The sequence below is a fragment of the Aquarana catesbeiana genome, linkage group LG05 (genome assembly GCF_042186555.1).
Source record: "Aquarana catesbeiana isolate 2022-GZ linkage group LG05, ASM4218655v1, whole genome shotgun sequence".
Lineage (NCBI taxonomy): Eukaryota > Metazoa > Chordata > Amphibia > Anura > Ranidae > Aquarana > Aquarana catesbeiana.
In genome coordinates this window covers 22,157,354-22,170,487 of record NC_133328.1, presented here as the reverse complement: position 1 = coordinate 22,170,487, position 13,134 = coordinate 22,157,354, and the positions used below count along the sequence as shown (strand labels likewise).

At 47.4% G+C, this 13,134-nt stretch overlaps 1 protein-coding gene across 2 annotated transcripts in view; it reads right to left on the bottom strand.

Annotated features, from left to right (window-relative positions):
* The window catches only part of CRPPA (CDP-L-ribitol pyrophosphorylase A), a 326,415-nt gene that overhangs the window by 299,822 nt on the left and 13,459 nt on the right, over positions 1-13,134 (bottom strand). For both annotated transcript variants that reach the window (XM_073629521.1, XM_073629520.1), the window contains exon 2: positions 8,666-8,945. In XM_073629521.1, coding sequence (XP_073485622.1) covers positions 8,666-8,945 — 280 coding nt within the window. The remainder of the gene's footprint in view (positions 1-8,665; positions 8,946-13,134) is intronic.

The following is a 13,134-nucleotide window of genomic DNA, read 5'->3' as shown; positions in this document are numbered from 1 at the left end:
TCCAGCCCTCCTAAAATCTGAAGAACCATATACTGGCCCTTTTTTGAGAAAGTTTGGAGACCCCGGATCTAGATAAAGGAAGGCCCGTAGACGTGGTGTATCTGGATTTCGCAAAAGAATTTGACACAGTTCCCCATAAACGTTTACTGTACAAAGTAAGGTCCGTTGGCATGGACCATAGGGTGAGTACATGGATTGAAAACTGGCTACAAGGGCGAGTTCAGAGGGTGGTGATAAATGGGGAGTACTCAGAATGGTCAGGGGTGGGTAGTGGGGTCCCCCAGGGTTCTGTCCTGGGACCAATCCTAATTAATTTGTTCATAAATGACCTGGAGGATGGGATAAACAGTTCAATCTCTGTATTTGTGGACCATACTAAGCTAAGCAGGGCAATAACTTCTCCGCAGGATGTGGAAACCTTGCAAGAAGATCTGAACAAACTAATGGGGTGGGCGACTACATGGCAAATGAGGTTTAATGTAGAAAAATGTAAAATAATGCATTTAGGTGGCAAAAATATGACTGCAATCTATAGACTGGGGGGAGAACCTCTGGGGGAATCTAGGATGGAAAAGGACCTGGGGGTCCTAGTAGATGATAGGCTCAGCAATGGCATGCAATACCAAGCTGCTGCTAACAAAGCAAACAGAATATTGGCATTAAAAAGGGGATCAACTCCAGAGATAAAACGATAATTCTCCCGCTCTACAAGACTCTGGTCCGGCCGCACCTGGAGTATGCTGTCCAGTTCTGGGTACCAGTCCTTAGGAAGGATGTACTGGAAATGGAGCGAGTACAAAGAAGGGCAACAAAGCTAATAAAGGGTCTGGAGGATATTAGTTATGAGGAAAGGTTGCGAGCACTGAACTTATTCTCTCTGGAGAAGAGACGCTTGAGAGGAGATATGATTTCAATTTAAAAGATAAAACTTTTTCGCAGAAGGGAGTTTAACAAGACTCGTGGCCACTCATTAAAATAAGTAAAGAGGTTTAACCTTAAACTACGTAGAGGGTTCTTTACTGTAAGAGCGGCAAGGATGTGGAATTCTCTTCCACAGGCGGTGGTCTCAGCGGGGAGCATCGATAGTTTAAAAAAACTATTAGATAAGCACCTGAACGACCTCAACATACAGGGATATACAATGTAATACTGACATATTATCACACATAGGTTGGACTTGATGGTCTTGTGTCTCTTTTCAACCTCACCTACTATGTAACAACTAAGTTTTAAATGTTTTTGCTATAAAAAGGAAAAAGACTTTACTTTCTGTTATAAAGCATCAAATGCAAAATTTTAGGACAGTACGAACACCCCCAAGATTACCCCTTTTTGGAAAGTAAAAGTTATTTTTGTTGCCAAAATATTATGGAAATTAAGAAACAAGCCATTATTGAGGGGGTTAAACCATTGAACTTGGTAATGGTAAGTTAGTTACATTAACCCCTTCAGCCTCGAAAGAATTTACCCCCTTAATGACCAGGCCATTTTTTCGATACGGCACTGCATCTCTTTAACTGACAATTGCGCGGTCCTGTGACACTGTACTCAAACAAAATTTATGTCCTTTTTTCCCACAAATAGAGCTTCCTTTTGGTGGCATTTGATCACCTCTGCTGCTCTTATTTTTTGCGCTATAAACAAAAAAAGACCAACAATTTTGAGAAAAAAAATATATTTTTTACTTTTTGCTATAATAAATATCCCAAAAAAAAAAAAAACTCTTTATCAGTTTAGGCCGATATGTATTCTTCTACATATTCTTGGTAAAAAAAAAAAAAAAATGCAATAAGCATATATTGGTTAGTTTACGCAAAAGTTATAGCGTCTACAAAATAGGGGATAGATTTATGGCATTTTTATTTTTTTTATTTTTTTCTACTAGTAATGGCGGCGATCAGCGATTTTTAACGGGACTGCGACATTGCAGCGGACAGATCGTACACTTTTTTGGGACCAGTGACATTTATACAGCGATCAGAGCTAAAAATAGCCACTGATCACTGTATAAATGTCACTGGCAGGGAAGGGGTTAACACTAAGGGGTGATCAAGGGGTTAAGTGTTCCCTGGGAGGTGTTTCTAATTGTGGAGGGGACTGACAGGGAGTAGAGAGAGATTGCTGTTCCTGATCACTAGGAACAGACAATCTCTCTCTCCTCCCCTGTCAGAACGGGGATCTGTTTGTTTACATTGACAGATCCCCATTCTGGCTCTCTGTGGAGCGATCGCGGGTGGCCGACGTACATCGCGGCCGCCGGACACGCGCATCGGCTCCGGCGACGTGCGCGCGCCTGCTATTGCTCTTAAAGTTGCCGACGTACAGCTACAGAAATTTGCGCAGCTGTGCCAACCTGCTGCAGGGTAATGATGGCGGCTGGTCGGCAAGCAGTTAAAGCCCAATTATGGGCAAAATCATTTTTGTCTAGTGGGTTGGAAAACGGAGATATAGTTACCTAATCCTCTGAACCTCCCCACACAAGACTGGTCCCTGTGGCTCCTGCCACCCCCGAGGTCTAGCGATCTTGTGCGGTGGACTGTTTCTGATGTCATCACGCTCATAGACCTGCTTGGGACATAAGGATGTCAGAAACAGTCCACTGCTGGATCGTAGGGGAGCACCGTTTGCAAGTTGAGTGGAGGATCTGGTGAGTATTAGCTTTCTCCAATCCCCTAGACCAGGGGTCTCCAAACTTTCTAAACAAAGGTCCAGTTTGCGGTCCTTCAGACTTTAGGGGGGCCGGACTGTGGTCATTGGGAGCAGAAATTGTTCTGGCATCAGTGGGAGTAAACAATGCATATTTGATGTCTGTGGGAGGAATACTGCCCCATCATTGGTGTCAGTGAGAGGAATAGTGCCCCATCATTGGTGTCAGTGATATGAATAGTGGCCCGTTTTTGTCAGTTGGAGGAATAGTGACCCATCATTGGTGTCAGTGGGAGGAATAGTGACCCATCATTGGTGTCAGTGGGAGGAATAGTGACCCATCATTGGTGTCAGTGGGAGGAATAGTGCCCAATCATAAGTGTCAGTGGAAAGAATGGTGCATCATCATTGGAGTCAGCGGGAGGAATAGTGCCCCATCAGTGGTGTCAGTGGGTTGAATAGTGCCCCATTTTTGTTGTCAGTTGGAAGAATTGTGATCCATCATTGGTATCAGTGGGAGAAATAGTGTCCCATCATTGGTGCCAGTGGGTGGTATAGTGCCCCATCAATGGTGTCAATGGGAGAAACGGTGGCCTGTTGCTGATGTCAGTAGCAAGAATTATGCCCCATTGTTGGTGTCAGTGTGAGGAATAGCGTCTTGTATCAGTGGGAAGAAAAGTGCTCCAAGGGCCAGATAAAAGGGGCGCAAAGGGCCGTATCCGGCCCCTGGGCTGCAGTTTGGAGACCACTACCCTAGACAAACACGAGCAGCTGGTCCATGCAGTGCCCGAGGTTGGGCTTTAAACGTCCAGGTCACACACAGAGGGGGGAGGAGGTGAAAGGATTAATGCACAGGTCACATACAGTAGGAGGATGGCGCTGAGGGGGTTACTGAGCAGATGTACAAGACAAGAGAGGTAAGGGGTTGATATATAGGTCACTGTGGAGGTATTCATTCACTAGTTCATCCTCCCTTGTAAGAGGAAGAGGCGGGCTTCTAGTACACTATTTACATTTGTGATCGCTGTGATTAGTCATTACAGTGAGCATAAGGTACAGAGTCACTCTGATCAGCTCTGTACAGGGTGTCTGAACTGAGCCATCAGGGGATGGCTGACATAACAGCCATTAGCAGGCCTACTGAAAACGGCACTGCCGAAGTAGGCATCCACCAGGTTGCCACTCATAAATGCAAGACAGTATGGAAGTAGTTAATTTACCACTGAAACTGTATTTGCACTATCTGCACTTCAAAAGAAGAAATATCACATTATGAACTTTTCTTAGAATACCGCTTCAGAGTACAGTGCTCAAGACATCCCTTTGGAAGCAATTGCTCAAGGCTCATTGTGAAATCATAACAGGAGAAGTATTCACATGTGCCCAGGGAATTCACAATATTGGAACTTGAAAGGATCTCTACTGGTGAGATAATACAATCCCACACATGGGTAGTAAAGGTCAATATCCAGGTAATATATGGATTCTCAGAAATGACCCACGCTGGTATCCATAATGTGTCTTCTCACATTCCATCCATAAAGCAGTCAGTATCCTATTGGTGATCAAGTCAAGACTTGGCTATGCACTGGTGAAAATAGTAATCCCACATATACATACATGTCGATTATCCATATCTCTGGTTTCTCGAAAATTAAAGGAAGAGATTCACCAAACTACGTTTAGAGGTTTAAGCCATAGGGAAATTTACTAAGCAGCCAAATGGGCGCTCACATAACATGAGAGATAAAAGAGCATGGTAACAATGGTCCTAAGTCACTGCGGGGGCCCCATTGTGTGAAGCTGGAGGTTCGGCGTCGGCAGGATCGATGTGACAGCTGGCCGGGTCTCTGCCTCGCGGTGGACGGAACCAGCGTGGAACGCACTTGGAGCCGGGCTGGATGTGACGTCAACGCCCCTGATTCCCCCATATGTCCTGAAGTCACGTCCGGTTGAGCTCCGAGTGCGTTCCACGCTGGTTCCATCCACCGCGAGGCAGAGACCTGGCCAGCATCGATCCTGCCGACGCCAAACCTCCAGCTACACACCACGGGGCCCCCCGCAGTGACTCAGGACCATTCTTACCATGCTCTTTTATCACTCATGTTATGAGAGTACCCATTTGGCTGCCTGCTTAATAAATTTCCCTATGGCTTAACCGCTTGCCGACCACCTGCCGTCGTTATACTGCGGCAGGTCAGCTCGATCCCACGAATCGCCGGCGCTGTATGTCGGTCCCTTTAACAGTTATAGCAGGTGCACGTGCGCACCCACTGCACGGCGGGGGAGCTGATGCGCGTGGCCCGGCGGACGCAATGTCAATATAAATAAACAGATCCTTGTTCTTTCAGGGGAGTAGAGAGAGAGATCGTCTGTTCCTAGTGATCAGGAACAGCGATCTCTCTCCTCCTCCAGTCAGTCCCCTCCCCCCACAGTTAGAAACAACTCCCTACGGAACACTTAACCCCTTGATCATCCCCTAGTGTTAACCCTTTCCCTGCCAGTGTCATTTATACAGTAATCATTGCATTTTTATAGCACTGATCGCTGTATAAATGTCAATGGTCCCAAAAAAAGCATCAAAAGTGTCCAATCTGTCCACCGCAATGTCACAGTCCCGCCATCAATATATCCTCTCTTTTGTAGACGCTATAACTTTTGTGCAAACCAATCAATATACGCTTATTGCGATTTTTTTACCAAAAATATGTGGAAGAATACATATTGGCCTAAACTGATGAAGAAATGTGTTTTGTTTTTTTATGGATATTTATTATAGCAAAAAGTTAAAAAATATTGGAGTTCTTTTCGAAATTGTCACTTTTTTTGTTTGTTTATGGTGCAAAAAATTAAAACCGCAGAGGTGATCAAATACCAAAAGAAAGCTCTATCTGTGGGAAAAAAAGGACGTCAATTTTGTTTGGGTACAGCGTCGCATGACCACCCAATTGTCAGTTAAAACGACGCACTACCGTATCCCAAAAAAATGGCCTGGTCATTAAGGGGGTAAATCTTCCGGAGCTGACGTGGTTAAACCTCTACACTTAGTTTGGAACACCTTGCTCTTCCTTTGCTTTTGTTCCATAGAACTTCTTCACTCACAGGGGAGCTGCCACAAGTGTAATTATTTTAACCTCTTAGACAGTGATGGCGAACCTTGGCACCCAAGATGTTTTAAAACTACATTTCCCATGATGCTCATGCACTCTGCAGTGTAGCTGAGCATCATGGGAAATGTAGTTCCAAAAACATCTGGGGTGCCAAGGTTCTCCATCACTGCTTTGTGAACTTTATCCATGGACTCTTTTTCTTACGTTTGCCTAGTCTGCACAATACCCTGTATAATTTATTTGATCACGGACTGTCATTGTCATTTTTCTTGCACCATTCTTTTTCTTTTGATTTTTCAGAAATTGCCAGTGCTGGTATACGGTATACAGTGTGTTCTCAAGAACAGAATTCAATCTGTAAGGCGATCAGTATCCTAATGGTAAATGAGTCTGATAAGGGTGGATCTTACCAAAACGTCAAAAGGGCTTGAGCTGACAGCATGTTAGGTTAGAAGGCTGACTATCCAAGGTTTATGTAAGACATCAACAAAGCTGTATAGGGAACATAATGCCCTGAAGAAGCCTATCAGGCGAAATACGTTACAAGGCACCTCAATTGCTATGATGGTCCACCGATAAATCCTGCTTTTCTTTACTAATTTGTTGCTGTCTTATATGACTTTTAGATGTTCATGCTGCCAATCTACCACAAGCATTATGAAGATTTCTGAAAGGTCCACCTTCATCTGACATAATTACCATCAGGAAGCTGATGGAATACAAGTCCTGAGAACAAACTTTATATATATACACACACCGGCAAATTTTAGGAATCCAAAGATTACATGGATAACCGACATTTGCTGACATATATGTATGTCTGGGATTGCTATTACTTCACTATTGCATATCCAAGTACTTTTAAGATCTCGGTAAGATCTACTCTTATCTGACTTGGTCACCAATAGGATACTGACTGCCTTATGGATGGAATATACCGTAATTCCTGAGGACACACAATATGGATACCAGCACTTGCAATTTCTGAGAATCCATATACTACCTGGATATTGACCTTTACTGACACTTATCCATGTGTGGGAATGTATTATCTCATCAGTGGATATCCTTTTAGGTTCCAATATTTTGAGTTCCTGGGGACATAATAAACATTCCCCCTTTTATGATTTCACAATGAACATTGAGCAATTGTTACCAAAGGGATGTTTTAAGCATGTATACAAATCGGCTTATCACTATAGGAACCTTAATTGGCAGATGTCGAGGAATTTGTTGGTACCCTTACAGCTCATTGAAATGATGTTTGATTCCTCCGAAAAGTGATAAAATTATAAGAAATTGTTCTTTGTATACCAATATGCCTTAGGTATGTCATAGGGGTGTCAAACTCAATTTCATTGTGGGCTGCATCAGCATTATGGTTGCCCTAACTCTTATACCCCTCCTCTGTACCCAAGGCCCTTACCCCTTTAGCCCTCTTCTATACCTAAACCCCCAATTCCTATATCCCTCCTTTGGATCTAAATCTCAAACACCTCCTCTGTACCAAAGCCCCCCAACTCCTATACCCCTTCTCCTCCATACCTAACCTCCTAACCCCTATACCCCTCTCCTCCATACCCAACCCCCAAACTCCTATTCCCCTTTTCCTCCCTACCTAACCCCCAAACTCTTACACCCCTCTCTGACATACCTAACCCCAAAACCCCTATACCCCTCTCCTCCATACCTGACCCCCAAACTTCTATACCCCTCCCCTCCACACCTAACCCCAAAAACCCCTATACCCCTCTCCTCCATACCTAACCTCAAAAACCCCTATGCCCCTCTCCTCCATACCTGACCCCCAAACCCCTATACCTCTCTCCTCCATACCTGACACCCCAAACTCCTATACCCCTCTCCTCCATACCCGACCCCCTAACTCCTATACCCCACTTCTCCATACCTGACTCCTATACCCGTCTCCTCCATACCTGACCCCCAAACTCCTATACCCCTCTGCTCCATACCTAACCCCCAAAATCCTATACCCCTCTCCTCCATACCTGACCCCAAATTCCTATACCCCTCTGCTCCATACCTGACCCCCAAACTCCTATACCCCTCTCCTCCATACCTAACCTATTGTCTCATTGTCTCCCCTCCATACCTAACCCCAAAAACCCCTATACCCCTCTCCTCCATACCTAACCCCAAAAACCCCTATACCCCTCTCCTCCATACCTGACCCCCAAACTCCTATATCCCTCTCCTCCATACCTGACCCCCAAACTCCTATATCTCTCTCCTCCATACCTGACCCCCAAACTCCTATACCACTCTCCTGTAAACCTAACCCCCAAACTCCTATACCCCAGTTCTCCATACCTGACCCCCCAAACTCCTATACCCCTCTCCTCCATACCTGACCCCCAAACTCCTATACCCCAGTTCTCCATACCTGACCCCCAAACTCCTATACCCCTCTCCTCCATACCTAACCCCCAAACTCCTATACCCCTCTCCTCCATACCTGACCCCAAACTCCTATAGACCTCTGCTCCATACCTGACCCCCAAACTCCTATACCCCAATTCTCCATACCTGACCCTCAAATTCCTATACCCCTCTCCTCCATACCTAACCTATTGTCTCATAGTTGTACTAAAAGTTATTACTGTTTTGATTTTACTAGTAACTGGAATCTCTATTTAGATATTTCTTCATTGCTATATATTTCTGTGTTCCTGTTGCAGATTTTCCTTCACTTCCTGTCTGGTATTGTCAGCAGGACAGAAGGTGAGGGGAAATCTCTCTAAAGAAGCCCCAGACAGCAGTAAAAACCCAGCAAAAGTTTTAATCCCTTCGCAGTCCATTCAAACGTAGAAAGAAAGTTTTGGCTTTGTAAAGCATGTCATATGCATGGAAATTCCCCAATATGTGCTCATAACAAAAATCCAACTTACACCGTGCTCTTTGGCTGATCTGGCGACTTGCAGCAGGACATCTTCCTCCACGAACGGTCGCACGGCGTCATGGATGATCACCACCTCCGGTTTCTGTAGCGCCGGCCCCAGGGAATGATCTTCTAAGAAAGCACGGAGCCCATTGAAGATGGAGCGGTGGCGTGTCACCCCACCTTCCACCAGAGTTATACGTTTGTGTCCATATGTGTGAATGATGGACTTCATCAAATCCACGCTCTCCACGGCTACCACCACAACGATGTCCGATATCCAGCTGACTCTGCAAAAAAGGAGGAAGCGCATTTATAAAAAATGGAAGCAACACACAGTCAGATTTATTACAGGTTTGTTATAGCTAATCAAACTATACAGCTGAACTACTTATAGCTAAACTGTTTTACTGTCCAAAAGTTTTTTAATATTGTTCACCCACTCTTCACCTAGGGGGTTAGAAATTGAGGAAAGGTATAGCAGTTGGGGAGATAGGTACTGGGGAGGAGTATAGGAGTTGGGGGATTAGAAATGGAGAAGGGGTAGCGGAGTTTAGGGTATGGGTACTGGGGAGGAGTATAGGAGTTGGGGGGGGGAAGGTACTGGGGAGGAGTATAGGAGTTGGGGGGGGAAAGGTACTGGGGAGGAGTATAGGAGTTGGGGGGGAAAGGTACTGGGGAGGAGTATAGGAGTTGGGGGGGGAAAGGTACTGGGGAGGAGTATAGGAGTTGGGGGGGGAAGGTAATGGGGAGGAGTATAGGAGTTGGGGGGGAAAGGTACTGGGGAGGAGTATAGGAGTTGGGGGGGAAGGTACTGGGGATGAGTATAGGAGTTGGGGAGAAGTATGGGAGTTGGTGAGATAGGTACTGGGGAGAAGTATAGGAGTTGGTGAGATAGGTACTGGGGAGGAGTATTGGAGTTGGGGGGATAGGTTCTGGGGAGAAGTATAGGTGTTGGTGGCATAGGTACTGGGGAGAAGTATAGGAATTGGGGGCTTAGAAATGGAGAAGGGGTAGTGGAGTTTAGGGTATGGGTACTGGGGAGGAGTATAGGAGTTGGGGAGAAGTATGGGAGTTGGTGGGATAGGTACTGAGGAAAAGTATAGGAGTTGGTGGGATAGGTACTGGAGAGGAGTATAGGAGTTGGGGGGATAGGTACTGGGGAGGAGTATAGGAGTTGGGGGGGAAAGGTACTGGGGAGGAGTATAGGAGTTGGGGGGGAAAGGTAATGGGGAGGAGTATAGGAGTTGGGGGGGAAAGGTACTGGGGAGGAGTATAGGAGTTGGGGGGAAAGGTACTGGGGATGAGTATAGGAGTTGGGGAGAAGTATGGGAGTTGGTGAGATAGGTACTGAGGAAAAGTATCGGAGTTGGTGAGATAGGTACTGGGGAGGAGTATTGGAGTTGGGGGGATAGGTTCTGGGGAGAAGTATAGGTGTTGGTGGCATAGGTACTGGGGAGAAGTATAGGAATTGGGGGAATAGAAATGGAGAAGGGGTAGTGGAGTTTAGGGTATGGGTACTGGGGAGGAGTATAGGAGTTGGGGAGAAGTATGGGAGTTGGTGGGATAGGTACTGGAGAGGAGTATAGGAGTTGGGGGGATAGGTACTGGGGAGGAGTATAGGAGTTGGGGGATAGGTACTGGGGAGGAGTATAAGAGTTGGGGGATAGGTACTGGGGAGGAGTATAGGAGTTGGGGAGAAGTATGGGAGTTGGTGGGATAGGTACTGGGGAGGAGTATAGGAGTTGGGGAGATAGGTACTGGGGATGAGTATAAGAGTTGGGGGATAGGTACTGGGGAGGAGTATAGGAGTTGGTGGGATAGGTACTGGGGAGAAGTATAGGAGTTGGTGGGATAGGTACTGGGGAGAAGTATAGGAGTTGGTGGGATAGGTACTGGGGAGAAGTATAGGAGTTGGTGGGATAGGTACTGGAGAGGAGTATAGGAGTTGGGGAGATACGTACTGGGGAGGAGTATAGGTGTTGGGGAGATAGGTACTGGGGAGGAGTATAGGTGTTGGGGGATAGGTACTGGGGCGGAGTATAAGAGTTGGGGGATAGGTACTGGGGAGGAGTATAGGAGTTGGGGAGAAGTATGGGAGTTGGGATAGGTACTGGGGAGGAGTATAGGAGTTGGGGAGATAGGTACTGGGGATGAGTATAAGAGTTGGGGTTAGGTACTGGGGAGGAATATAGGAGTTGTAGAGAAGTATGGGAGTTGGTGGGATAGGTACTGAGAAAAAGTATAGGAGTTAGTGGGATAGGTACTGGGGAGAAGTATAGGAGTTGGTGGGATAGATACTGGGGAGGAGTATAGGAGTTGGTGGGATAGGTACTGGGGATGAGTATAAGAGTTGGGGGATAGGTACTGGGGAGGAATATAGGAGTTGTAGAGAAGTATGGGAGTTGGTGGGATAGGTACTGAGAAAAAGTATAGGAGTTGGTGGGATAGATACTGGGGAGGAGTATAGGAGTTGGTGGGATAGGTACTGGGATGCAGTATAGGAGTTTGGGGGATAGGTACTGGGGAGCAGTATATGAGTTGTTGGGATAGGTACTGGGGAGGAGTATAGGAGTTGGGGAGAAGCAGTCCGTGCCTGACACATTGTCCTCTCTGTGTCTCCCGCTCCTGCCTGCTTTGATCTGCTCTGCTCTCCACCCGGGCGGCGCAGCTGGCTGCACACTGGCAGCTGCTGCCCGGGTGTATTTATGTACCCTAATGGAGGGGGGTCTGTACTGTACTAATGGAGGGGGGCTGTACTAATGGAGGGGGGGCTGTACTAATGGGGGGGGTCTGTTCTAATGGAGGGGGGTCTGTACTAATAATGGGGGGCTGTACTAATAATGGGGGGGCTGTACTAATGGAGGGGGGCTGTAGTAATGAGGGGGGCTGTACTAATGGAGGGGGGCTGTACTAATGGAGGGGGGCTGTAGTAATGAGGGGGTCTGTACTAATGGAGGGGGGGCTGTACTAATAATGGGGGGGCTGTACTAATGGGGGGTCTGTACTAATGGAGGGGGGTCTGTACTAATGGGGTCTGTACTAATGGAGGGGGTCTGTACTAATGGGGGGGTCTGTACTAATGGGGGGGTTCTGTACTAATGGAGGGGGGTCTGTACTAATGGAGGGGGGTCTGTACTAATGGAGGGGGGTCTGTACTAATGGAGGGGGGTCTGTCCTGGGGGTCTGTACTAATGGAGGGGGGGTCTGTACTAATGGGGTCTGTACTAATGGAGGGGGGGTCTGTACTAATGGGGGTCTGTACTAATGGAGGGGGGTCTGTCCTGGGGGGTCTGTACTAATGGAGAGGGGATCTGTACTAATGGGGTCTGTACTAACGGAGGGGGGTCTGTACTAATGGGGGGGTCTGTACTGGGGGGTCTGTACTAATGGAGAGGGGGTCTGTCCTGGGGGGGTCTGTACTAATGGAGAGGGGGTCTGTACTAATGGGGTCTGTACTAATGGGGGGTCTGTACTAATGGAGGGGAGTCTGTCCTGGGGGGTCTGTACTAATGGAGAGGGGGTCTGTACTAATGGGGTCTGTACTAATGGAGGGGGGGTCTGTACTAATGGAGGGGGGGTCTGTACAAATGGAGAGGGGGTCTGTCCTGGGGGGTCTGTACTAATGGAGGGGGGTCTGTCCTGGGGGGTCTGTACTAATGGAGGGGGTCTGTATTAATGGAGGGGGGTCTGTACTAATGGAGAGGGGGTCTGTCCTGGGGGGTTGTACTAATGGAGGGGGGTCTGTACTATTGGAGGGGGGGTCTGTCCTGGGGGGTCTGTACTAATGGAGGGGGGTCTGTACTAATGGAGAGGGGGTCTGTACTAATGGGGGGGTCTGTACTAATGGGGGGGTCTGTACTGGGGTCTGTACTAATGGAGGGGGGTCTGTACTAATGGAGAGGGGGTCTGTCCTGGGGGGTCTGTACTAATGGAGAGGGGGTCTGTACTAATGGAGGGAGGGTCTTTACTAATGGAGGGGGGTCTGTACTAATAGAGGGGGGGTTACCTAGGGGGGATCTGTACTGAGTAAGGTCTGTACTGAGGGAGGGGTTTATACTTAGTGCGGGTTCTGCACTGACGGAGGGGGGTCTATATATAGTGGAGGGGGGTCTGTACTGAGGGGCGACTATAGTTGGTGGAAGGGGGGTGACCCTAACCCTAGTGAAGCCAATGCAGCTGCGGGCTCTCCCTTCCCCCCTCCCTCTCCTTTCCCCCCTCCCTCTCCTCCTGCGTGCTGCTGTACTAGTGAGCGGTGCTTGCCAGCACAGCTGCCCACTGTTTCTTCCCCCGCCTTCATATCAACCAGGGAGGAAACAGAATAGAAAAAGGAGCAGAGAAGAGGATTGTGGGACATATAGTCCCGAGGACTGGCAGCCCCACTGTATCACAGAAACTGCAGCCCACACAGCATGCTCAGCTGAATGGGAAAGAGAGAGAGAGACAGGAGCCTGGGAAAGCTTTCAGGGAAGTACACCC